The sequence below is a fragment of the Chiloscyllium punctatum genome, chromosome 19 (genome assembly GCF_047496795.1).
Source record: "Chiloscyllium punctatum isolate Juve2018m chromosome 19, sChiPun1.3, whole genome shotgun sequence".
NCBI classification, from domain to species: domain Eukaryota; kingdom Metazoa; phylum Chordata; class Chondrichthyes; order Orectolobiformes; family Hemiscylliidae; genus Chiloscyllium; species Chiloscyllium punctatum.
This window is the reverse complement of record NC_092757.1, coordinates 54,039,645-54,063,657: the sequence shown is the minus strand read 5'-3', so window position 1 is coordinate 54,063,657 and position 24,013 is coordinate 54,039,645. Positions and strand designations below refer to the sequence as shown.

Genomic DNA, 24,013 nt, shown 5'->3' with positions numbered 1-24,013 from the left:
ACATTTTGTTAGATCAAAGAAGGATTTATCAAGTTTCTAACGAAGTTATATACTTAAGAATTGGTAGCATTTTAGCATTGGGCAAAGGGGAACACTAAATTGATAAAGAAAGAAGAAATAGAACATGACTATAAACATAGCTATAAAGCTTTTACAGTCAATGTATAAACAAAGTGGTTAGCAAAGGTAGATGTAGTGCTGTTACAGGTAAAGGCAGGAGAATGTTAAATGGGAAAGGGCAACATTTGTCTTTGTCTTCACCGAGGAAGATGCAAGGTATCTCCCAGAAATCTAGATCCAAGGGACTAGTAGGAAAATAGGAACTGAACAAAATTTGTATTGGAGACATTAATGGGACTAAAAGTTAACATCTCAGTATCGAAAGAGGTGGCTGTAGAGTTGGTAGATGCAGTATTTTTTAATTTTCAGAAGGCTTTTGATAAGGTCCCACACAGGAAATGAGAAAGTGGGCTTCTATTACATTGGATAGGGAGGGAATACGTTGGCATGGATTCAGGATTGCTCTCCTTACCAAATTATAAAATTCTTCTTAGATGCTGAAGTGCAGCAGATACTCACCAGATTAATTTCTGGGATGGTCAGGCTGTACTGAGGGAGATGGAGGAGACTGGACTTGTAGTCTCGTGTTTACAAGTATGAGAGGTGGTCTCATGGAATTTGAGAAATTTCAAAAGGGCTTAACAGGGTAGATGCAGAATGCATGTTTAACTCACAGCTAAAGGGTCTCGGACAGATTTAGGATAAGGCAGGATTTCTTCACTTGGAGGATTGTAAATCTTTGGAATTGTTTTTCCTGGAGGGTTGATGAAGCAATCATTATGTTCAAGAGAGAAAGTGACAGATTTCTGAACAGTGATGCCATCAGGGAATATGGGAGATAGTTTCAGAAAGTGACATTGAAGTAGATTAATTGTGATCCAGAAATGGCAGAGCTCAAATGGCGTTCTCCTGCTTGTATGAATTAAGCAGCTCCACGGCAAGTGAATAGGAAGGGGGCAAATGGAATTGTTGTCAATTATTGCAAGGGGAACAGAATATAAATTAAGGATACTTTTGCCACAATTGTACAGGGCATTGGCAAGTCAGCATCTGGAGTACTGTATAGTTTTCGCTTCCTTATTTGAGAAAGGACATAGATACATTTAAAAGTCAGTCAGAGAAGGTTTACATGCATGATTCCTGGGATGGGATGGAAGGAGGAAGCAGCTGCCTTGCAAAGAAAAAGTTTGGAAGGGCTGAATTTGTGACCATTGGGGATTAGAAAAATGACTAATCTTTATTGAAAATATCCTGCGGTGGCTTGACAGGGTGGGTGCTGAAGTGAGACAAAAAAAAACTTTGTGCCCTGCAAGTGCTCTCCAACTTATGACAATGATAAGAATTCTTTCACTAATCCTCGTATTGTTCCCGAGTGCAGAATATTTTTAGGGCAAGTGACTGTGAACACTCAAAATGCCTGAAACATCCCAAGGATGGTGTACCTTTTGAGTTAGTATCAGATATCCTAAATGATTGCTTGTGTTTATATAAACCACAACGTGGCTTCCGAATAATTAGTTTTTAGGCCCTATGACCTGCTTCCCTGTTAGCTATACTTTACCAACGTTTGATTATCAAACATGACATTCAGATTTTCCTTGAGCTCTCTACCAGCTATTGATTTAATCTATTCATTTCTTTAAATCATCTTTCTGTTTGTTCAGTGAAATTATCATAGCATCCAACTTTTGCTATTTTATTCTCTCTACCCTTTCTTCAGCTGCTACAACTATTCAGTTCTTAAATGAAAAGCATAAGTCCAAATGTCAATTGCCTGAGCTTTCTTACATTGTGGCTGTAGCTTGTTGCTTCTACTGTGAAAGGGACACTAGATCCTGAAATGAGAGAACAAGTCTGGTACAAAATGCAATGAGACCATTGCTTAGTTTTGGCTTCTCTGTTGTGCTTTATTTTTCTAAATTACATTTCAGGTGGTATTCAAACTGACAAAAGAAATACATATCAATGTAACTGACCATATACAATACGGAACAAAAATAATTGCCAAATAGACTCATTGCAGATACTTCCACCACAAATTCATCCGCGAAGCTCTGACACATTTTCTCAGGTATACAAACAGGCAACTGTTGAGAATTAGCCATAAATCCCCAGAGCTGATGAAACACCTAGCTCTATTGGACTTCCATGTCAAAATCACTTTACTGTCCACAGTGATTGCAGTCTGAAGATAATGTTGAAGTGGATCCACTGTAAGTGGTGGGGCAGAGAAAGGAAATAGAAACACCACCCATCAGAAATCAGTTACCTCCAATTTGACGGAGGACTTTCTTCGTCTATATCCAACAATGGGGTTAAATTCGTATTCAAAGAAAGATGACCTGTTCCATTTTTTTTGTTGCTTTGTCAGAATCAATCAATCAATCATAGAGGACCCCCCATTAAAGTATTCCACAATGGGTCCTTCGTTTCATCTCATCCACACCAGCTGCAATTAAATCTGCAATGACTTGACTTTCCGTTTCTTCACCTTTTTCACTTTTGCCTTCCTGGACTGAGCAGATAGTGAGGAAGCCACAGGTTTTTGTTCTGATATGCTCAATGGAGTAAGGTCAGCTGCAGGAAGTGATATCACCCCTTCAGCAATGCTGAAAATAATACAGAAAGTTCCATCAGGTTCAATTATAGTACAAAACGACTGCTTCAGACAAACATCCTCTATTCTGCACCAGACTCAGCTAAATTTATTTAATCTTTTTAAACAGCTTCAACTTATTTCACCACCCACTTACATGTGCATCTGAGCCCCTAACAGTGGGCTCTGAAACTTTTCTATTTAATCTACTCTTCCCCTCAGTATGCCTCCTCTAAAGATATCACTTCATTAAAACCGACATGAGATTTCATCTGGTCGGGTTCTGTTTTCTAAACCTTTACACTGCTGAGTTTCATTTTGGTGTCACATACCACATTTCATATTGATCCCATTTTCCAAACTCCAAAAACTAGTGGTTTAGTAAAGAAGACAGACTGGACAGATTGGGAGTTTTCTTCTTGGTGCGGTGGAAATGGAGAGTGGACAGGATTGACAATATTTAAAGTGATGAGGGCCAACCACACGATAAACAGGAGGTAGCCTTTCCCCCTTTACTGAAGGGATCAGTGACGAGGGGGCATAGATTTAAGGGGAGGTTTCGAGGAAATGTGAGGCAAGATTCTTTTTTTTTCGCCCAGAGGCTGGTGGGAATCTGAAACCCACTGGGAGGCAGAAATCTTCAACACTGAAAAAATATTTTTAAATGTCCTTGTAATGCCAAGGCTCTGGCCCAAGTGCTGGAAAATGGGATTTGAATAGTTAAATGGTTGTTTTTGACTGTCACAGACTCAATGTACCGAAAGCTCTATAAGAACTTATATCGTGTGTAAGAACTAACATCATGGAATAATCACCTTGAGGAGGTAGTTACTCGAGATTCTATAGGGAGTAAGGAATTTGTACCTTTCTCTAGTTTGTTCAGTCTCTTTCTCCCCAGGCTGCTTTTCAAACATAGCAACAAAAAACCCATTGGTCAAGGTGTCACTGGGTGTAGCACGGATACAGTAGGGCCCTTCTGGGAATGTGTCCAGACCCCGTAAAGGCCATGACGGCATCAGATTGACCAATCTATGTGGGGGGGAAAAAACAGGAACATGTCAAACACAAAAAAAAATCCTATAACAGTAATTTTCAGCAGCTTGTTCTCACATTGCTACCTTGCTAGTCCTTACATTTCCCTCCTAGAGAGGCGCCAATGCTCATTAGAATCTGGTCTCACTGGCAGCTTTCAAGCAGCTCAGGAAGAGTCATTCATTGGCCGTGAACCTCGGCACAATTGATGGATAATTCAAATATGGAAGCAATCACAGCCAGGTCTTGCCCCAATTCAATAGAGTCATGAATGAGAACATTGATCTCCCTCCAGGCGATCAATTAGCAAATCCCAGCTAAGGTCAGCTACCTTAACACACACCCAAGAATCTTGAACTAGTTTCTCCTGACCTTTTAAGGTTCAGTGCAATATAATTACCTTACTGAAGTTGCATTAAATGATAAAATCAAACTGTGGACTTGCTGACAAGTTGCAATTAAATACAGTTCCATTTTCATGAAATCATATTTAAATTTCTGCTATTATACAAACATTTCAGTTTTTAGTCACTCAAGAAATAAAAGCAGAACAAACCATTCACCAAGCTCATGGTTTATCTCAATTCCAGATTCTGTCATTCACTTCAAACCCAAAAGATCCAATGACCTCTGCGTTGAATATCCATGAATCTGTAACGTTTACAGCTCTGAGTAAAAAAATTTCAAATAGAGTCACAACCCAAGTGAGTATATCTCTTTAAATCTCCACATTAAATGGTTGAGCTCAGAAATTATAACTGGTGTTCCTAGAGAATTTGATCACCACTAGGTATGGCCCCTTGATCCCAGAGCAGTTTACTAAAGGAGCAGCACTGTCAGAATTACAATTTTTCAAAGTTTTCCTCACAGAATGTGAACAATCTGCTTCATGGTGATTTTCCACTGGAGGGGGGTCAGCTGGCCCTCTGAGCACCGCTCCAACATGGCTGCCATCTGTCTTTGCTGTTCGTGTCAGGCAGTTTCCATTCTCTGCAGTGGCCTGATGCCTCTAACTGGGTGTCAAGCATGTTTCCTTTCCAATGGGGGGTGCTTGCATTCAATCATTAGCACGTACTGGGTTAGGACTTAGAAGCATTAGGTTTCTCTTTTCTTTTGAAATCCTGCAAATTTATTTAATTTTTTCCAATGAAACTATCAAATCTTATTCATCTTAATTTCATGCAAACATCTCAAAATGCTACATTCATCGGATTCTTCTATTTAGCCAGTAAGTTGCAGTCTTGAACATAACTATCATAAAATCATAGAATCCCTACAGTGTGAAAACAGGCCCTTCAGCCCAACAGGTCCATACCGACCCTCCAAAGATTAACCCACGCAGACCCATTCCCCACTACTCTACATTTACCCCTGATTAATGCATCTAACCTGCACATCCCTGAACACTATGAGCAATTCAGCATAGCCCATTCCCCTAACCTGCACATCTTTGGATTGTGGGAGGAAACCAGAGCACCCAGAGGAAACCCATACAGACATGGTGGGCGGCACGGTGGCACAGTGGTTAGCACTGCTGCCTCACAGCGCCAGAGACCCGGGTTCAATTCCCGCCTCAGGCGACTCTCTGTGTGAAGTTTGCACATTCTCCCCGTGTCTGCGTGGGTTTCCTCCGGGTGCTCCGGTTTCCTCCCACACTCCAAAAGATGTGCAGGTCAGGTGAATTGGCCATGCTAAATTGCCCGTAGTGTTAGGTAAGGGGTAGATGTAGTGGTATGGGTGGGTTGCGCTTCGGCGGGGCGGTGTGGACTTGTTGGGCCGAAGGGCCTGTTTCCACACTGTAAGTAATCTAAAAAAACATAGGGAGAAAACGTGCAAACTCCACACAGACAGTCACCACAGGCTGGAATCGAACCTGGGTCCCTGACGCTGTGAGTCAACAGTGCTAACCACTGACCCACCATGTCACAGGAGGACTATATTTGACACACTCGTTTCTCCAATAATGGCTGCAAAGAACTAAGGCAAAAAAAACAACTGATTTAAGACAGGGGCATGAGAGGCCATTACAACTAGAATAAGTAGCGCTCCGGGTACACTTCCAAAACGAGCTGAGGAACACATTTACAGAAGCTGCCCAGACTTCTATATTAGTCTCTCTACTTTCTCTAACACTAAACTACATTCTGTCCTATTTGGAGAAAGCGAGGACTGCAGGTGCTTTCGCTCAGAGTCAAGAGTGCAGTGCTGGAAAAGCACAGCAGGTCAGGCAGAATCTGAGGAGGAGAATGGACATTTCAGGCATATTTCTGAATGAAGAATATAACTGCTCATGACATGACTTTAATATTTCCCAGAAATTCTCTCAGAGCAAGACACTGTCGTGAACGTCCCATGGAAGATCATGGGGTGTCTACCTGATTCGGTTGCCATGTCGCTTTAATATCTCCTTGACAACATCCTCATTCTCTTCACAATGTATTGAACATGTCGAGTAAATGACCCGTTCCACGTTTGGAAAGCTCAGGGCAAGACTGAGGGCTTTGTACTGGAAACTTGCAAGTGCCTGTAGGCGTTGTGCGGATGCTGACTCCTCCTCATCTGTGAACTGGTTCAAGCGGTTAACAATTCCTTGTTTTAGAGAAAAAAAAAGTAATGAAAAGCCTCAGTGCGTGAGGACAAAATTAATTCCTAATGACAGAGTTATTCAGAGTACCTCAGGTTGTGCAGCAGTTTAAGAGATCAATATTTCAAAGATTTATGCTTATAGAAAACAATCTAATACTAACAGTTCTGACGAAGGGTCACATAACACAACAGGTTAACTCTGTTGTTCTCTGTACATACGCTGCCAGACCTGCTGAGTGTCTTCAGCAGTTACTGTTTTTGCTTCAGACGACCAGCACCTGCTGTTTTGTTTTTATGAACGAATAGTGATGAACTACTTTTACCAGTTTTCTCTTCTCCTTACAACACCAACTCAGGTCCACCATCCAAAAACATTTTATTTCCGGTAGAGAGATGTCAATGGGTAGAGGGAACTAGACTATTAACTCTCTTCTTGCTGTCAAGCATCTCAAGGACTCCCTGCTCAAAACATTTCTTTGGTCTAAAACATTTCCCATTCCCATACTGTGTCAAATTCCCTCTTGGAAAAATGCTTCACAGGCGAGGGCTCACAATCTTAAAGGGTAGGCCATTTCGGATTAAGCTAAGGAGAAACACTTTCACCCAGACAGTGGTAAGCCTGTAGAATTCAAAACCACAGAAAGCAGTTTTCATGGATTTGGATATAGTTCTCAGGGTTAAATAGGATCAAATTGTATAGGGACAAAGTGGGGACAGGGTACTGAACTGGATAATTAGCCATGATTATATTGAAGGACCTACTCCTCCTGTTTTCTAAGCTCCTATGGATCAGAATGCAAGCTGCGAGCACCATGAAATCTTTCTTTTTATGAAGATATACGGATTTATCCATTTGCTCTTTAGCCTTTGAAGCCACAAAGCCGTGAGCCAAGGTCTTCCAACACTGGACGAACCTACTTTGAACCACACAGTCCAAAACTGACGGCCCAGTAATTGTGAAGAATCATTTCTAGATCGGGAAAGACTTTCCAAATGCAGCCAGACCTTTCAGAATGTTGTCTCTTTCAGCTTTGGACTGGATTAACTGAAATCTGACTACTGAGATAGAGAAGGGGAAGTTGTTCAAATACTCCTTCCGATCCCATTCCCAACTGCAGCGCAACAGAATCCAAAAGATTAACTGCATCAAAGCTTCCTCTCTTCCCCTCCCCAGGATAGAAAACCACTCTCGCAGGCAGCCAGCTGTCAAAGGAGGGTCTCCTCACCAGAGCCACTGCATGATGGGTCCACTAGAACATAATTCACATCCTGGTACTTGGGGTCGCTGGGATCCACAAGCGTGAAGTCCTGATTGGCCAGTTCATGACATGTAACTCCAGCCCTCAACAGCAGTGTGCCCATTGTCGCCAGACGTTTGGTGTCAAGATCAAAAGCAAAGAGTTTCCTTAAAAAGATGAAAGTAGTAACCTCTGATATTTCCAGAACAGACACAACAGATGAAGACATGTAATTGACACAGTTTGTAAACCAGAACGTAATGGGTGTATACGTCTAAATGGCCCATATCGTAAGGCATTTACCAAATTACACCCTCCTTCTCCCTTTTTTATGGTGTTAATTACCTGCTCCCTGCTCTTTGTTTCAAACAGAAATACCGTATTTATTCCAACTTGCAACCTTCTATGTCACATGGAATGGAAAATCAAATCAGGTGGAAGAGAATGGACTGAGAAGGAAGGAACCACTGAAAAAATAGTTGCTGAATAAACCAGAAAACTCTAAAAAGTGAGGGATATAGGGAACAGTGACACATACTGAAGATGATCAATGCAAGATGGCAGTGGTGGACACTACACAATCATACACGCGCATATGGAAAACAGATAAAAACTAGAACGTTCATGTGCTTATTTTTATACAATTCAAACCATTCCCTTGTACGTCTGTGTTTAGAAAGAAGGGGCCAGTGGTATTTTGGGTTTTTAAATCAGGACACAGAATAGGAGAGTAAAGCAGCAGTGATAAATTTGCAGCAGTGTTTAGACTACAGGTAGAATGCAGTGCATAGTTTCAGTGTCAATTGACCCTCAATTTAAAATTGTTAATGACAGAGGCTGGAGAGACGCCAAGAGAAATGTCTTAATATGAGGATTATTGGGAAATAACAAGTGATTACAACAGTGTCTAAGTGAATATTGGATAAATATTTTAAGCTAAGGATAAGTTGGAGCTCAGTGAAGAAACCATTGGATTGGGAGAGCCAGAAGATGAGGCAGCTGGCCTCCAGTATTGTATACACTAATGGGTTTTCAACCTTTTATTTCATAAATACTTTCTATTTGCTCTTTTCATGCTAATTGTACAAGCACAATATTTAAAACGTTACTTTAAATCCTGTAGACCTGATGTATGTCTCTCTCCCTTTCTCCGGAGTTCCATGGAATGTCCACTTTGTTCAGAGTTCTGCTTTTCCCCATAATGCTTTCACAGCTTGATCCAGGCTGCCCCTCATCCCAACAGGGATTGTTCCAGTGATATTCTCAACAGTGGAGTGTCACTGCTAGCAGGAGAGTTTCAGTTTGAAATGAGATTGCTTTAAATAGTAATGGATTATAATAGAGGTGTCTCTGTGAAAGAGTTGCCTGAGAACAGATCCAGCTCTAATGGGAACAGCGAGTTGGCTTTTGCAAAATGAATCACTTTCCCCAAGTATCCATCTTTCTCTTGGGCACATGCAGCAAGTCCATGACTTACCCTTTGTTACGGAGAATAGCAGCAAGGTGGCTGGTCTTGTTCCCAGGAGCTGCACATGCATCAATCACATGAGAACCTGCTGGAGGGCTCAAGAGATATGCTGGTAAACAGCTGGCCTAGAAAGAAGAGAAGAAGAAATTGAGACATTCATTGTACACACGTCAAATCTGCTCAGGAAACTTGACTACAGTGAATTGATTCACTAGGCTTGCCCCATACCACAGCAACAGCTTCTCTGGGAGATACTAAAACTGGAGTCCACCATGAATGAAGCAAAGGCAAGCTTCATAGGATCAGAATGGAGAATATCGCTTACATTAAAAGGTACTATATCTAAATACACGTAGCATTTGCAAAAAGGTTGTTGATTTAAAAGGCACATATTAGGGCAAATTGATAAGATTTAATTTTCATTATAGAGATGTGACTCCAGGGTGAAGAATTGAAGGGTCAAAATATAGAATCAGTTTGGGTGGAACTAAGAAACAGGAAGAGGCAACAAACAAGGGACGGGTTCGTTTCACTGCCACCAAATAGAAGTGGGAATGATGGGCATGGTATATTTCAAGGAGTTAGAGATGTATGTAACATGGGTAATCCAGTAATAAACAGGCAATTTACGTTTACATATAAAACAAAAGAATTGCAGATGCTGGAGATATGAAACAAAATACAGAAATTGCTGGAGAAACTCACTGGTTTTGCAGGATCTATGGACAGAAAACAGAGTCAATGATTCGAGGCCAGAGACCTTTCTTCAGAAGTTCTGGGACTTTATTATTTGGAACGGAAGGGAAGCCAAGTCTGATAAAGCTGTTGTTTTTTTTTGAAGGTATTACTTGTAGAATTGATAAGGGAGAATCAGCAGATGGAGTGCATTTGGATGTTCAGAAAACTTTTGATAAGATTGTGCAGGAGTTTAGTGAAAAAACATTACAGCACAAAGGATTGGAGGTAACATACTATTACAGATTTGGAACTGGTTAACAGACAAATTGCTGATACACAACGTATGAAAATTTGAGTTAGAAGAAAGATACAAGGATAATTCAAAAACATGGTCAATGGAGTATGATGGAAATAAGTGTGAATTATACATTTTAATAGAAAAACAACAGGAAGGCAGAATACTGTTTAAATGGAGAGAGGTTGAGAACAGCAGCTATCCAAAGGGACCTTGTCCAATGGTTACTAAAAGGTGCTGCAAGAAATTAACAAGATAAAAAACAACTAGAGAGAGAGAGTAGGGCCCCATAAAGATCAAACAGTTTGTCTTTGTGTTGAACCTCAGGAGGTGGGAGGGATATCAAATGAATATTTTGCATCAGCTTTTACTGTGGTGGAAGAAATGGTGGCAAGAGAATGCAGGAAAGTAAATAGTGATGTTTTGAAAACAGTTCCCATTACAGAAGAGGAAGTGCCGGAGGTCTTAAAGAATATAAAAGGTGGATAAATCTCCAGGACCTGATCTAGTGTAGCCCAGGAGGTTAGGAAGGAAGTTGCGGGACCCCTTGAGGAAATATTTCTGAGCGAGGTGCTGAATAACTGGAGAGTGACTAATGTTGTGCCTTTGTTTAAGAAAGGATGTAAGGAGAAGTCTGAATTATAGAACTATAATTGGAAGTGATTCTGAAAGGTAGGATTTGTATGCATTTGGAGAGGCAAAGAATGATTAGGGATAGTCATCATGGTTTTGTGCATGGGAAATAGTGTCTCACAAACTTGATTGAGCTTTTTAAGGAAGTAACCAAGAAGACTGAGGAGGGCAGAGCAGCAGACGCCATTTACTTGGACCTTAGTAAAGCCTTCGAAAAGGTTACACATGGTTGACTAATTAGTAAAGTTGGATCACATGGGATTCAGTGAACTTGTCAATTGGATACAAAATTGGCTAAACAACAGGAGACAGAGTGATGGTGGAGGGTTGTTTTTCAGATTAGAGACCTGTGACTAGCAGTGTTCCATAGGGATCCACTTTTGTTTGTCATTTATATAAATGATTTAGTGGAGAATATTGAAAACACATTTAGAAAGCTTGCAGATGACATCAAGATTGGTGATATTGTGCACAGTGAAGAAGGTTATCTAAGATTACAGAGATCTTGATCAATTGGGTCAATGGGCTGAGGAGCGGCAAATGGAGTTTAAATTGAATAAATGCGAGGTATTACATTTTGGTAAAACAAACAAAGACAAGACCTATACAATTAAAAGTAGGGCCTTGGTCAGTGTTGGAGAACAAACAGACCTGGGGTATCGGTACACTTTTCTTTGAAGTTAGCACTACACAGAGGTAAGATGGTTAAGGCTGCATTTAGTATGCTTGCCTTTGTTGTTCAGACCTTTGAATGTAGGAGTTGGGACATTGTGTTGAGGTTGTACAAGATGTTGGTGAGGCCTCTTCTGGACTACTTTGTCCAGTTCTGGTTTCCCTATTATTAAGCTGCTGAGGGGTCAGAATAGATTTACCAGAATGATGCCGGGACTGGAGGGCTCGAGTTATAAGGACAGGCTGGATCTTTTTCGCTGGAGCATGGATAACCTTTTGGAGGGTTATAAAATCAGGAGGGATATAGATAAAGTGAATGGCAGGGGTCTATTCCGTAGGGTGGGGGATTTCAAGACTAGGGGGCATATCTTTAAAGGTGAAAGACGTTAGATTTAAAAAAGACAAGACAGGCAATTTTTTTCTACACAGTGATTCCACAGTGTGTGGAATGAACTTCCAGAAGAAGTGGTGGATGTAGCTACAGTTATATTTAAAGACATTTAAATCAGTACATGAATAGGAAATGTTTGGAGGGATATGGGCCAAGCACAGGTAGGTGGGAGAAGTTTAGTTCGGGATGATGGTTAGCATAGACTAGTTGGACCGAATGGTCTGCTTCTGTGCTGTATGACTAGGACTCTAAATGGTGCAGGGGCCTTCATTGACGAGATTTGAGTTCAGAAATAAAGGTGTCTTGCTGCAATTGTATAGAGCCTTGGTGAGACCATGTGGAGTATTCTGCAGTTTGACCTCCTTATTTAAAGAAGGATATATTTGGAATTGAGTGAGTACGACCAAGGTTCATCTGACCAATACTTGGAATAGTTCGGCTGTCTTCTAAGGAGAGATTGAGGAAACTGGATCTGCATTCTCTGGAGTTTTGAAGAAGGTGATCGCATTGAAATTTGCAAACTTCTGACGGGGTCCAACAGGTTGGATGTAGAGAAAATACTTCCCCAGGTTCGTGACTCTAGAAGAGAGCTTATAATCTGAGAATAAGTGGTCAGCCATATTAGACTGAGGTGAGGAAGAATATCTTCACTCAGGGGTCAAAGAATCTTTGGAACTGCCTACCCCAGAAGGCGCTGGAAGATCAGTGAGCATGTTCACATGAATTTCTGGAGACTAATGACTTTAAGTAATATAGAGATAGTACAGAAAAATACTATGATTTAACTAATCGAGAGAGCAAGTTCAAAAGGACTAGAAGAACTACTGCTGCTCCTATAAGCAGTATTGATTATTTTGAATATGCTGTCAGCTTTACATGATTATACCATTAGCAACACAGGAACTTCTAATGCTTAAATCAATCTTTGCAAAATACCAACAAGAAAGTTTTACACTGTTTCTCCTATCAGGCCAGCTCATTTGTAGATGGCTAGTCATTTAATAAAACATCAAGCAAAGCTGTGTGCCAGAACAACTCCTCCCTTACTCTGACAAGTTCAGGAGAATCAATCATACTGTACCACTGAATCTCAAGGAAACATTTAAACTAATTCTTCAATCCCCAAAGTCTGAAGCAAAACTGCAGAATATTCACTGCTACTTTTCGCCACATTATTCACCCTTTCTTAACAGGTGCATTTCATCTCCTCAAATTAATAAAAATACAAAAGCTCTTCATAGAATACCTCAGGGTTCCAGTGAAATTCTTGTAGTCAGTATTTAGTCCAAAATCCCCCAAATGGAGCACTGATCAAGCATGGTCCTGCTTACCTTATCCTGCAGAATGATATGCCCGGCTGTGTACAAGAAATGTTCATGAAGGTCTGTCTTTGGATGAAAAGCCAGCAATTCTGAGAGGTGAAGGTCACTGATGAATTGTTTCCGATCAATCTGCCTCAGATCAGCTATACTGTGAGAAAGAGAGTTTAGATGCAAGGACACTAGGAACATTGAACATAAATTTGAGTTAATACTTGATTGGCAAATATTGAAGCTTGATGACTTGGAACAAACTTGTATGAATAAAACATATCAAATTAATCTAGTTAATCGATTCACAAGAGACATACGTGTCCTGCATGTAATCGCTCAAAGAATCTTTTCCATAAGTGACGTCTCAAGCAAACAAAGGACAGGCTCATGGAGTCAAGTACCTAAACCCTCAGTACATCTTTGACAAGTTCCATATGAAAACCAGCTAAACACAAACAACCTGGGTAAAGGTAAGAGTGAATAAACGTAAAAAAAACTAATGACAAGAGAGGGTGTCGTGGCTACTAGGTACGGGTGTCTATATTGAGTAGTGTCCCAGGGATCAGCACCGTACTTGAATACACAACAGTAACTGGTCATCTGGTCATTATACTAAAAAAGGTGGGCAGTCATGTCTGAAAAAGCAGAGATAAGACACAAGAAAAACCTTAAATTAAAAATGGGGGAGCTGCAACAAATGCAATTTAGTACAATAGGTGCATGGTGATAGTTACAGGAAAAAGAAATACAAGACAATTGCATCATTTACTGCTCTGGCTAGAGAAGGATGGAAGAGATTGCGAAGGATAGACTCTATACTGAAAAGTCACTAGAAACAGTAAATCACAAAGTCAGAATGGTGAGCTATATTGTCAAACCAGCAAAGCATAACACCCCCACACTCAGTGCTGCAGTCTGGCCTCTGACTGATAGTCCAGGGACTGACAACTTGCCCATTCTACATAAAACCCTTTGAAATAATTTCATGCTTGGCACTGGTGTAACAAATCAAGCATACCTGGTGGCCTGCCCCAGATAAGTATAACCCTCACGTTTGAAGTAATCAATCACATCTTCAGTGTTGCTCTTCAGTAGGTTCACTCGAACATAGCGAGGCAGCTGGTAAGCTGGGAAGAAAGACAGTTCAGGGAGATCACAGAATTGCAGCAGTCAATATGAACACATACCAACATAACATGGAGCAATCAGAAAATGCAAGATGCTAAGGAATCTGGGCAAAAAGGCTGTGGATTTACCACGGTTAAAGACCCCAGGGCTAAATACGATCATCCAAGACATTCAGAGGAAACAAAGGGGAATGCACATCTAACTGTAGCGGCCACAAACTGTGACATGGAGAAGTGCAGTGCGGTGAGGCAAGGGTGTGTATGTGTATGGTGGACCGTGATGTAACTCATTAAGAGTTTGAGCAATCTCTCTAATGCTGGGCAGTAATATGCAACATATGACAGTGCTCCTAACTAGGGAATTCCTGCAGTGGAGCTGAAGTGTTGCCACCAAGCAGTCCATGCAGTACATTCAAGGATTTCAAAGCAGGGCCTCACAAAAAGATGCAGTGGCTCCCAAAACTGAAATGGATGAATTTTTTGCAAAGCCGAATTGGACAGCTGAATTGCTAAGCACCCAAACAAGGCCAGTTTTAAATTCAGAAACAAAAGCAGAAATTGCTGGAAAAGCTCAGTGGGTCCAGTAGCGTCTGTGGAGAGAAATCAGAGTTAACATTTCAGGTCAAGTGACCCTTCCTCAGAATGTTTATATTATTGAGTACAACTCTGATAAATATCCCAAGGTGAAAGAAATTTTTGACACAAATAAAGCATAGAAAATATTCAAGTTGAGCCTTGTGTTTTAGTTTCCATCATTGTCAGACACCAGCTAGATGAAACTTGAAATTTCTTGCTTTTAGCAATTCTTACAAAAGTCTCTGTGATGGGTTCCCGGGTGCAGGAGGGTTTTTTTGTGGGAAAGGGAAGTAAACATTATTCTTGAGCTTGGGAAGTTTAAGAAGAATAGAATAATAATAAAGAAGTACATAGCAGCAGACCATTTCACTCTGACTGAAGTGTAGACACGGTGGTTTCCTTGAAAATATTAGAATAAATTTAAAAAGGGATTCAGCAACAATTCCCATTGAATGCAAAATTGATATGAAGCTAGTGCAGGGTATTTACACATGAGAAAAGATCGAGGATCCATATTGCAGCTTTAAAACAGATGCTGCAGAACTGAAAACCCTCCAGATTGAGATGGATGTACAGCAGCTAGCAGCAATTGAACTATTTTACAAAGAAAGGAGCAGGCTCTCAGGAACTGGTGGCCAGACTACAAAAAGGAGCCCTGGTTCTTTCACGTGCAAAGAAAAGGAATGGGAATATGTTGTCATTTTGTATATTTCGTTTTGTTAATTTAAGAGAAAGGGAATCTGACCAACTAATAAGGTCTGAATGGATGCCTGTGACCTAAGTTTATGAAGGAAAGGTGACAGATATATTAAGGAAAGAATGAATTGGGTACAGATTAGTTGTATAAATATGGGGAGCTAGTAATCAAAGGGTGAGTGTTTTATGGAGCGTGGTTAAGTGAAATAAGGGTCTCACTAAAAAGCTTGCATTTGGATTTATTAAAGGGAAATCATACTTAACAAATCTACTGGAATTCTTCAAGGATGTAACTATAGAACATAGAACATTACATTGACAAAGGTGAAGTTATAGCAATTTTGGAAGATCTGAAAACAGATAAGACCCCTGGGCCGGATACGATTTATCCTCCGATTCTCTAGGAAGCCAGGTAGGAGATTGCAGAGCCTTTGACTTTGATCTTTATGTCATCATTGTTGACAGGAGTGGTGCCAGAAGGCTGGAGGATAGCACATGTTGTTTCATTATTTAAGAAGGGGAGACGGGACAACCCTGGTAATTATAGACCAGTGAGCCTTAGTTCAGTTGTGGGTAAGGTGTTGGAAAAGGTTACAAGAAAGTGGATTTATAATCATCTGGAAAGGAATAATTTGATTAGGGATACTCAACACGGTTTTGTGAAGGGTAGGTCGTGCCTCACTAACCTTATTGAAATCTTCAAGAAGGTGATAAAACAGGTAGATGAAGGTAAAACAGTTGATGTGGTGTATATGGACTTCAGTAAGGCATTTGATAAGGTTCCACACGTTAGGCTATTGTACAAAATGCGGAGTTTCGGGATTGAAGGCGATTTAGCGGTTTGGATCAGAAATTGGTTAGCTGAAAGAAGAGAGAGGATGGTGGATGATGGGAAATGTTCATTCTGGAGCGCAGTTCCAGTGGTGTGCCGCAAGGATCTGTTTTGGGAACACTGCTGTTTGTCATTTTCATAAATGATTTGGATGTGGGCATAGAAGGTTGGGTTAGTCAATTTGCAGCTAACATGTAAGGAAGGTCTTACAAGGAAAGGCTGAGGGAACTGAGGCTGTTTTCATTGGAGAGAAGAAGGTTGAGAGGTGACTTAATCGAGACGTGTAAGATAATCAGAGGGTTAGGTAGGATGAACAGTGAGAGCCTTTTTCTTCAGATGGTGAAGGCTAACACGAGGAGACATAGCTTTAAATTGAGGAGTGATAGATATGGGACAGATACCAGTAGTAGTTTCTTTACTCGGAGAGTAGTAGGGTCGTGGAACGACCTGACTGCAACAGTAGTAGACTCACTGACGATAAGGGCATTTAAATGGGCATTGGACATACATATGGATAATAATGGAACTGTGTAGGTTAGACGGGCATCAGATTAATTTCACAGGTTGGCGCAACATTGAGGGCTTTATGTAGTTTTTATATTTAGTGGACCATGCGACACTAAGGCTCAGCAATTTGTGGTTCGGGTTCCTCCTCTCTGGAATTTAAATGTAATTGCAGAAGGTTATGGCTAATGATTTGATTAAATGGTGTACCTGGAATATCGAGGGAAGTCACTCACCAATTAAGAGGAAGAAGGTACTCTTGAGTCTTAGAAAGGAGAAGGTGGATATTGCTTTGTTACAGGAGACACATTTGGATGATAAGGAGCATCTGAAATTACAGCAGAATGGCTTTGACCGAGTTTATTTTTCATCATTTAATACCAGAAGTAGGAGAGTGGCTATATTGGGAAGGAAAAATCTCTCATTTAAATTGTTAGAATGTGTTAAAGACACATACGGGAGGTTTGTAATTCTTAAAGCCTTGATAAATGGGGAAGAATATGGCATTTTAAATGTTTATTGACCCCCAGCTCATCCTCTTAAATTCTCGATAGATGCTTTTTCTAAACTGATAAGTCTCAAATCTCGGCACATCATTATAGGGGGAGATTTTAACTGCCTCATGGACCCCACAGTAGACAGGTTGCCTAAAGGTCCCTCGATACCCTCTGCACAAACTAAACAGTTATTGGGTCTGTGTGGGGAATTAGGTTGGTGGACGTCTGGAGGTGTCTCCACCCTACAGGTAGGGATTTCACGTTTTTTTCCAAATCTGCATAGATGTCACACGAGGATTGATTTTTTTCTGACCCCTGCGGTAACCCTGGATCTGATGGCATCCTGTACGATTGGTAATGTTGCCATCTCTGATTATGCTCCAGTGTGCCTCATTGTTAAGATTAAGGATGTTACAGTGAATTCAAGGTACTGGCAAATGGACCCCTTTATTCTCATGGACAGCAAGTTTGTGGAGTATTTCTCTAGGGAATTTCGGGCATTCCTAGATATCAACATAGGCTCGGTTGATAGCTCATCTGTTCTCTGGGAAACTGCCAAAGCTTATGCCAGAGGGTTAGTTATTTCATATTCTACCAGTAGGAAGCGGCAGAAGGGTGAGCAATGTCTCCTTGAAGCACGGGTGAAGGCAGCCGAGAAGGCCTATTTTGACAGACCCTCGTTGGTCAAACTACAGAGGATTACAGCACTGCGGTCTACACTAAATTCCATGCTCACGCAGACTGCAAAGAAGGAGCTGGCTTTTGCAAAGCAAAGGTTATACAAGCATGGTGACAAGCCAGGCAAATATTTAGCATACCTTGCCAGAAGGAGAAGTGCCTCACAAACCATTACAGCGATTAGGGAAGGGTCTGGGAACCTAACATGTGATTCTAAAAAGATTAATGTGGCGTTCCAGAGATTATATCAGTCTGAGAATTGTGAGGAGGGGCAGACCAAAATGGAATCCTCTTTTAGAGATCTGAAGCTCCCAGGTGTGACTCCCGAACAACAGTCCTTTCTCAATGCCCCATTATCAGAGCAAGAAGTGCAGGAAGCTGTGAGGCAGCTTCAGAGTGGAAAGGCGCCCGGTCCTGATGGACTTCCCAGTGAATTCTATAAGGAATTTATAAGTATACTGTCAGGCCCGATGCTGAATATGTTTAATGATTCATAAGGTCATGTTTGTCTCCCACCATCTCTGAGAGAGGCCAATATTTCACTTATCCTTAAAGGGACGGATCCGGAAGACTGTGCTTCATACAGGCCCATTTCGCTCTTAAATGTGGACTTTAAGATCTTCTCTAAGGCTCTTGCGTTAAGGCTGGAGACTGTGTTACCTTTTATTATTAAAGAGGATCAGACGGGCTTCATAAAAGATCGCAGATCCTCCAATAACGTTAGGGGGCTGCTTAACGTAATTCAAGCATGCCAACAGCAGTCAATACAGGGATTGGTGATTTCTTTAGATGCAGAGAAGGCATTTGACCAAGTTGAGTGGCCATACCTTTTCTATACTCTAGACCGGTTTGGTCAGGGCCAAATTTTCATAAGATGGATAAAGGTTCTCTACAGTGTACCTCTCGCTGCGGTCATTACTAACGGGGTACGATCAAGCAATTTTAGTATTTCTAGGGGCAGCCTATATTGGGGATCTCAATATATCAGCTCCAGAAGTGGGGTCAAAATTACATAAGATCTCATTGTATGCAGATGATGTTCTAATTTTCTTGATAAATCCAGCAGTCTCAGTGCCTTGCCTGATACAATGCATTCACGCGTTTGGTGCTTTTTCAGGGTATAAGATTAATTTTCTAAATCAGAGGCTATGCTATCGGTGGTCTTACGAAAGAGTTGGCTCTTGAGAGTGACTAGGTGGTCACAGGGGGGTTTTGTGAATTTGGGCATATTCATTACTCCAGTTCTCGATTGACTGTTCAAAGCCAATTTTACTCAATTATTTGAAAAAATTAAACAAGATCTCCAAAGATGGGAGGCACTTCCAGTCTCATGGTTGGGTCAGATAGCACTTAAGATGAATATTCTCCCTCGTTTGCTATACCCTATATGGATGCTCCCCCTGATTTTCAATAAACAAACACTCAGGAGTCTGAACAGTTGGTTCAGCTCCTTTATCTGGCACCGTAAACGGCCCCCCCATTAAATTAGCCAAACTGCAGCTGCCTCACAAATTGGGGGAAGTAAACCTTCCGGACATTAAAAATTACCAATTAAGCTCGCTTTTGACCTACGTAAGTGATTAGGTTTGTGGGGACCCTCTTTCAATATGGCTAGATATCGAAGTCTCCCAGGCAAGATGCCCCCTTACCAGTTTGCTGTTTTTGGATAAGGTGAGGACAGTTTGGGAATATTGCCATTACTCAATAGTCATCAATACTGTTAAAGCATGGAGGGCAATTCGGCAGAGGGAAGGTAATATTGGCAAAACATCTTTGTTTACACCTTTAGTGGATATGCCGAGTTTTCACCCAGGTATGATAGATTCAGGATTTAAACGTTGGGCAGCTAGGGGTATATCTTGCATGAGTGACTTATTTGAGGGAGATACAATGATGTCCTTCGATCAGTTAGTACAGAAGTACGAGTTACCTAATAGAGACCTCTTTCGTTTTTTTCAAGTTAGGGATTTTAGTCAAAAAAAAGACCACACTTTTGACTGATCCCTACAAATCTGACATAGAAAGAGGGGTACTAAGGGCTAAGAGTACACTCTCTGTCAGTACTCTATATCACCAATTGGGGAGTACCACCTCAGAGGAGTCTGATCGACTCTGCAAGATGTGGGAAAGAGAGCTGGGTGTTGAAGTTTCTTCAGAGGCATGGGAGGATATTTGGGAGAATGCAAGGAAGATATCAATTTGCAATAGGACCCATGCTTTACAGTTGAAGATTCTCCACAGGGTCCACTTTGCCCCAGACCGTTTGTCAAAATTTAAACCAGGGGTATCATCAGCATGTCCCAAGTGCAAGGTCTGTACAGGTACTCCTACCCATTGTCTTTGGTCTTGTGACAGGCTTCAAACATATTGCAATGGAAAGGATTTTAGATGTAGGGGTGGAGAAGGGCCCTATTTCACTCCTTTTGGGTCTACCCATTGCATTTCCTGCAGACTCGCATAAAGAAAAACTTTTCAATATTCTAACATTCTGTGCAAGGAAGAATATCTTGCTAGGTTGGATATCAGAAAACCCCCCAGGCCTGTCGCGGAAGATTGTTATGGAGCATATTCCCCTGGATTTTCCCTCAAATATGGTACACCACAAAATAGAGTTTTTGCAAGACATGGCAACCCTTTTTGAAATACCTGCACACAGATTTATCTACCACACTAACAAGGGCTTTTATATAGCTGTAATGATTGTGTTTCATGAGTCCAATATCCAGGGAGGAGGAACTGTGAATGTATGAGTGTTTTGTTTGGCTGGGCTGAGTTATTACTATTTAGTTGTTTGTTGTTGTGTATTTATTTAGTTAGTTAAATAGCTAGTTTCGGTCTTTTTAAAAATTTTATTCTCTATATATGTTTATACATTCGTATAGGAGGGTGGGTTGGGGAATTTTTTTATTATTTGGGTTTAGTTTTGAACTATTTTTGTGCTGTTTTGAATTGCATTGTTTTGTATTTGTTGTAATATTTAAAAATCTTTTTTTCTTAATAAAAATATATTATATCAAAAAAAATCAGGAATACTCAAGGTGGCAGAATTGAGATATCTCAGAAAACGTTTGCTTCCATCAGCATCTTGAAGTAATTCAATGTACACTTGGGCTCAGTAAGTAGCTTTCTGACTTGTGCAGAGGCTGAGGGGGTGACTTTGGAGAAGTTTTAATTGAGTGAATAGAGAGAATGAGGGGAAGAGTAAACTAGAGATTATTAATCTGAGATAATCACCAAGAAATCTAATAGTGAATTGAGAAGAAACTTTACTCAAAGAATACCAAGAATATTGGAACTCATTACCATTGGCCGTTGTTGAAGTGAATCATGTACATGCATTTAAAAGGAAGCTCGAACAGTGTTTGATGGAGAGAGATTAAAGGGTAACTTTGAAGATTTAGATGAGGAACATGGGAGGAGACTCAAGTGGAGCATAATCATCAGCATGGCTTGGTTGGGCTCAATGGTCATTGTCTATGCCATACATATCAAGCAGATATCTCCTGATAATTCTTCTGTTTTGGCCTCTTAAGCATCTTTGATTTTAATCACCCTATCTCTGCTGATCAAGCTGCCTAGGCCCCAAGCTCTTGGATTTCTTCAAATACTCTACATCACTTTCCTTTTATAAAAGGTTCTCCCTTAAAATCTAACATTTTGGTCAAGTTTTTTTTCCCCACTTCTACCTGAATAACTCCTTAAGTCACTCAGTACCATATATTTTGTTGACGATGCACCTTTGGCCTTTCTATTACACTAAAGCCACAATATAAATACAGGCGGTTGTTGTTCATGGTTGTAGGTTTTAGTCCATGCCAAACATGGCATGTAATCAGAGCAATCCTGAGGGAATAGGGGCCTTTGTTTCGATGAGACATTAAATGAGACTTGCCAGCCTGTTGGTAATAGATGTTTCAAGACCCAAAGATACCCTATGAAGAGCAGAAAACAGTTCTATGATGATTGCTGATATTTGTTCTTTCAACCAACACCAGGAAAGACTAGGTAACCGGTCACATTCCTCATTTGTTGTTTCTGGGCTGCCATCTAAGTGACTGCCACATTCTCAAACAAAATTGCACATATTATACTTTAAAAATCATGTAACAGGGTGCTCTGAAAAAAACAATAGGATGTGATAAATAAAGCAAGTGGCTTCTTATATGTTTCCTTCCACTTGCCAGAAGGAGCCATACCTTCCTTACTGGAAACTTTTGTTTCGATAAGATCCTCATTGCGGCTCACTTTTCTTTTCACCTTCAGTCTGGCAAGTGCCGATTTTAATTGGGAACGATGTTTCATGATCAGTACTTTCCAAGTGCCACCACATTTCAAGCCCTTCCCAAACAGGAAGTCATACACCAGTACCTGTGTTTCAAAAGTCAAAGTACCCTTTTTAAAGAACTGACTAGATCAACAATTTTATTTGCATAATTTTCACACAGGCATAACAACATTCACAGCTTCAAATAAATCACTCTGCACATCATCCTCCTCTCCTTGCTTGAGATGAAGACTTATTTCTAACTCAAACCCACTCTCCCAGACTGTGAAAATACGTTCCGATATCTTGCTGGCTTCCCTTTGGTCATGGGGCAATTGGGTAAGTTCAGGCCTCCCCCTTCAATGCATTAATCAATTTGGGCTTCTGAAAGTACACCAAAACTTTTAGAAATCCAAGCCTTCAACTTATGCTGTGGATCATCAGACACCAAAAGAGAATACAAAGGTTGCCTCCCCCATATGTTTGTCATGTCAGATAGCAGATAACCCGCATCACTAGCCTACTGTGGCATTTACTTATAAACAAAGTAATATTCCAAATAGGAAGATTAGCCAGAAACTACACAGAATAAACATCTACCTTCAAATTATATGCAAATAAATTTCACCATTTATTAACTTTCTTTACAACACCCAAGAGATCCTACTTCCCCAGCTCCTAAAACAGGAGACAGAAAAGCTACGAACCCTGCATCAATTAAGGAGAACCAATTTTTAATGTTATTTTACCTAGGAAGAAATGTGACTGGTGCCAATCAATGCCAATTATTGTTGCAGATTATTGCCTGGAAGGAATTTAGAAGTCTACACAAGGTAACCATTCTTGCTTTTGACATTTAACCTGAGGAGAATATCCTAGTAGGTAATAGTTAAAAGGGGAAGTCTGACAGAGGAAGTCACCCTGAAAGCACATGTCTACTTAGCAAGAAGAATGGTCATACCTTGGCAACATTCATCTGCAACTTCTTCTCCTTCTTTAGCAAGTCTGATGCGGTAATAATTTCGTTCAACACAGATGTATACTTCAGTGTTTCACACACCAGCGCAAAGAGCTGCTTAATGTTCTGAAAAGCAGGAAAAAAGTGATAATTTTTCTGCCCAATTCATCCCACCTACTCTTTTTTGCCATTGTCAAGTTCTCTTGGTCCATGACTGGTTGGGATAGTACACTCTGGCAATGTTTTATCTCCTCCCCCACTATCCCTTGACAAGTTCAGAAGATAAATCCCCCTGCCCAACCATCCCCCCCATGAGTGTTTGACCATCCATTACCCCCATAGACGGTTAAAACAAGTCAATTCCTGTCACCCACACGCTGTTCACTCTCACTCTCTGACGGGGATGGACCTGAACATGAGCTTCACCTCCCGGGGGGTTAACAGTTCTTTATTCTAATCACCATTACATTAATACTGAGCTATGGATGAAGCGATGCCCCATTCCCGGGTCCTAGGGCCATGTGTCTCCGGCTGCCCTCGCCCTCACCTTGTGGCCGCTGTTATAAACCAGGGTTTTCACCGAGCCCCGTTTGCCCTCGAGCTGCCCCAGGACGGCGGCCGCCTTCACATACAGAGCCATGGTCACCCCCCCCGGGCTCGGGGTCACAGGGCAGAGGACAGAGGTCACCGCCCGCCTCCCGCTCTCACCTGCCCCTTTGCGGCAAGGACGTAAACAGCGGCGCGTTCGGTTTACGGCAGGAGGTTGATGGGGCGTGTTCCTGGCGATGAGGTACATCTCAAAACGGAAAGGAAACGGCGTTAATGTTGGAAACAACAGTAAATACAGTGTGTGTGTGAGAGAGAGAGAGAGGGATAAATAGATGGGGAACAATGCTGGAATACTGACTCCACAATAACA

At 41.1% G+C, this 24,013-nt stretch overlaps 1 protein-coding gene across 3 annotated transcripts; it reads right to left on the bottom strand.

Moving 5' to 3' along the window:
- Window positions 1-1,942: 1,942 nt before the first annotated feature.
- Window positions 1,943-23,813, bottom strand: nsun5 (NOP2/Sun RNA methyltransferase 5). 3 transcript variants are annotated; one of them, XM_072589435.1, is made up of 10 exons: window positions 23,642-23,810; window positions 23,098-23,220; window positions 22,069-22,240; window positions 13,981-14,089; window positions 12,981-13,119; window positions 8,990-9,105; window positions 7,501-7,679; window positions 6,064-6,277; window positions 3,521-3,685; window positions 1,943-2,669 (listed from the first exon to the last, which is right to left on the bottom strand). In XM_072589435.1, exons 1-10 carry the CDS (start codon window positions 23,732-23,734, stop codon window positions 2,516-2,518), a joined length of 1,464 nt encoding a protein of 487 aa, XP_072445536.1. In that variant the 5' UTR covers window positions 23,735-23,810; the 3' UTR covers window positions 1,943-2,515. The 3 variants fall into 3 exon arrangements, with proteins under 3 accessions (XP_072445536.1, XP_072445537.1, XP_072445538.1); XM_072589437.1 differs by lacking the exon at window positions 1,943-2,669 and adding an exon at window positions 4,245-4,356 and having other exon boundaries at window positions 3,549-3,685; window positions 23,642-23,813; XM_072589436.1 differs by lacking the exon at window positions 23,098-23,220 and having other exon boundaries at window positions 23,642-23,811.
- Between the last annotated feature and the right edge of the window lie 200 nt (window positions 23,814-24,013).

Coding starts and splice junctions, on each gene's coding strand:
- nsun5 (XM_072589435.1), bottom strand. CDS start 23,734: ATGGCTCTGTATGTGAAGGCGGCCGCCGTCCTGGGGCAGCTCGAGGGC. Junction 23,221..23,641: donor TTTATAACAGCGGCCACAAG/GTGAGGGCGAGG, acceptor CCTGCTTTTCAG/AACATTAAGCAGCTCTTTGC. Junction 7,680..8,989: donor GCTATTCTCCGTAACAAAGG/GTAAGTCATGGA, acceptor CATCTTTTTAAG/GAAACTCTTTGCTTTTGATC.